We start from the raw sequence: 1,820 nt of genomic DNA, 5'->3' as shown, positions 1-1,820 counted from the left end.
AGTTTTTATGTTATGTCCGGCCACATTTCTAAGCCCTGAAACATTTCTCAGCAACTCTTCACCATTCAAGACCAAAACAAAAACAGAACAAGCCCGTACTTCATGTCGTGCACTGCAACAGGCCCAGGATATTTACCCAAATCTGCAGCAACCCCAAACCACAATGCAAAAGGACATATTAAAAATAAATGGATTTTTAGTCTCGATATCATATTAACTTTAATCTTTCGGCTGTATTTAGTCATAAAGTCTTAGTTACAAGGTAGGTGCTACTGTAAAAGAGGTCATTAACACCTCCCTTCCCAGATGTCATTTGACCTATGCTCTAAAGTAATTTATCTCCGATACAGAATGCACTTTGACCTGTGAGCAAAACCATTTTCAGACGGCATGCACTGTAATTCTTGAATAAATGTGCTCACAAACTGTAGTTCAAGGGAGAGAAGGTGTGCTCCTCATGCTTTAATTCAGTTGAATTTCAGGAGAGGAGCTAAGGAATTTGTAGAAAGAAAAACCAGAACAGCTTGGCATTGGTGTAGTTCCGTGGCCTCTTGAACTTTAACCTTCCACATCACAGCACAAAGCTGGTTCTGAGATAAGAAGCAGAATAAATCCTCCTTGAAAACAGAGGGGTCCCCGACTACCTAAGTAAGAGCTACTCACCTGGAGGCCATGGCGTTCGATGGTGCCTGGAAGACTGACCGGAACGAGAACTATGACAAGTTCTTGGAAAAAATGGGTAAGGGCCTGATCCCGAGGGGCTCATTCTTTGTTTCTCAGACAGTTTTCTAGCTCCTTCTAAGTCTCCGGGCTTAGGGGATGGCCCCAGCGGTGGCGGCGAGGATCCCGAATGTGTGCTGGTTTGAGCAGGGGAAACCACCGTCTCACTGAGGGAGGAGGTTCTCGGTGCTGTCCTCTGAAACAGAAAGAAGATCCAGATGTTTCACTCACGTTAACTGCTGACTGCACCTGTATCACTAGAAACCGGTGGGGTTTTCCGTTCAGAAAGTGAAAACTGGCAGTGTGTAATGATAACCTCCAGACTTGGGGGTGGAAAAGCAAAGACCATATAAGAAAATAATAGAAAAGCATTCCACCAAGCGTGACAGCGCTGAATAAATGAGACAGTGCTCTTTTCCTCTGACTTACAAAGCTTTTGGAGTAATCTCACGGTGGTATGTAGTTTCTAAGGGGGTTTTAATTGAAGCGATTTTAATATCTGTAGCAATACACTGTCAGCCCATATGCTGCACAAGACTGGCAAACGAATATGTGTCATTCCCCCAAAATAAAAGTCTGCATCCATTAACACCTACAGTTCAGGGATTCCAGGTTTAAATTTATGGAATTTGTATATTTTACAATAATGAACTTGACTGTAATAATTGCTAATTTTCTCATTTTTTGACAGAAATGCCACAAAAAGCAAAGAGAATTAAGTTGCTCAAGATTTAAAGCATTTATGGAAAGCATAAAAAAATTATCATATATGCAAAATTAAAGTTGTATATCCTTATAAATGTATGAATATATTTTTTAATCTTTCCTTTGCCATTTCTGGAGTTCGGCTTACTGAACACTGAAACAAAAAGCTTGATAATTTTATTAAAACTACTCAATTCTAAGATTCTATAATTCTATGCTTCATTTAATTTTTCTTAAGTTTTGGAAAAAGAGCTTGAGAATCAGTGCCCTCGATCCAACTGAGATCGAACTTGTCCCACAGAAGCCACTGGAGTACTCTTGTGCCAAGGCAAAGTTCTCAGGGTGTCCTCCTCACCCACAAAATATTAACGATTAATTAATTAAAACAGAATGTG

General features: G+C 40.2%; 1 protein-coding gene across 1 annotated transcript in view; it reads left to right on the top strand.

Moving 5' to 3' along the window:
- The first annotated feature begins 672 nt into the window (after positions 1-672).
- The window catches only part of FABP2 (fatty acid binding protein 2), a 2,915-nt gene continuing 1,767 nt past the window's right edge, over positions 673-1,820 (top strand). The window contains exon 1 of the mRNA XM_006917741.3: positions 673-739. Within this exon, the coding sequence (XP_006917803.1) occupies positions 673-739 (67 nt within the window). The remainder of the gene's footprint in view (positions 740-1,820) is intronic.

The sequence above is a fragment of the Pteropus alecto genome, unplaced genomic scaffold, assembly GCF_000325575.1.
Source record: "Pteropus alecto unplaced genomic scaffold, ASM32557v1 scaffold17, whole genome shotgun sequence".
Lineage (NCBI taxonomy): Eukaryota > Metazoa > Chordata > Mammalia > Chiroptera > Pteropodidae > Pteropus > Pteropus alecto.
This window is presented reverse-complemented; position numbering and strand designations above follow the sequence as displayed.